Below are 804 nucleotides of genomic sequence, written 5' to 3'. Positions count from 1 at the left end.
GGTGGTGGTGGGGGGGTGGCAGAGGCTTCCTCCAGGGGAGGCTTTTCTGGAGGCAAGGGATACTGATAATTCAGCGACACCTCCCCAACCAAGTCTCTCTTCTGACTTGGGTCCCAGCCCTGGCACTGGGCTCAAAGGAGTGTCTGGAGGGATGTCAAGGAGGCAGGCTTGGGAAAGGTTGATGGGGGATATTGGGGTCCACATACAGTCTCTGGTGTGCCACCGGGCATTTGAGGCTCAAAGATAAAGGCTAGAATAGTTGGGAGAAAACATGACCCGTATTAATATAAGCACGAGTATATAATACAGTAGAATGTAAAGATGAAACATCAGAGAAAGCATGCAGCAAGCTCTTTTGTTAGCAGCCCGGGTCGGGGGTGGGGGGGATGGGGTGGGGGAGGGTGACCCTTAGAGGCCCCGTCCTAGAGGACGGGGCACCACGCCTCAGTTTGTTTGCCTCGGTTTGATCGTCTTTGCTAAGGTCTCATCCTCAGGCTCATCCACCTCTGAGGATGCACGACTCCGGGGCTCAGTGCCCAGGGAGATTCTGAAACTGTCTCTCCTTTTGTTTCTTTGCCCTCCTCTCGCATCTTCCACAGGCTCCAGCTGCAGAAGCCCCCAGGGACGGCCATTGCTGCTGACCTCCGTCCCAAACAGCCCTCCGGCCGAGGCCCGGGCCCCGGGCGAGCCCCAGCCGGCACCAGGCCCCCAGCTCCGCGTAGTCCCGGCCTCCCTGCCTCCTCCGCGCACCATCCCAGCGCGTCCCCACGGAGCCGGTCCTTGTCCCGAAAAGAGAGCCCCTCC

The 804-nt window shown here is 59.3% G+C and overlaps 1 protein-coding gene across 1 annotated transcript in view; it reads left to right on the top strand.

The window, feature by feature from the left end:
• Window positions 1–804, top strand: part of TTBK1 (tau tubulin kinase 1) — a 38,875-nt gene that overhangs the window by 35,427 nt on the left and 2,644 nt on the right. Inside the window, 1 exon segment of the mRNA XM_010863238.1 lies at window positions 600–797. Coding sequence (XP_010861540.1) covers window positions 600–797 — 198 coding nt within the window.

The sequence above is a fragment of the Bison bison genome, unplaced genomic scaffold, assembly GCF_000754665.1.
Source record: "Bison bison bison isolate TAMUID 2011002044 unplaced genomic scaffold, Bison_UMD1.0 scf7180017864487, whole genome shotgun sequence".
In the NCBI taxonomy this organism is placed as follows: domain Eukaryota; kingdom Metazoa; phylum Chordata; class Mammalia; order Artiodactyla; family Bovidae; genus Bison; species Bison bison.
The sequence above is the reverse complement of the archived record's forward strand: the minus strand, read 5'-3'. Positions and strand labels throughout refer to the sequence as shown.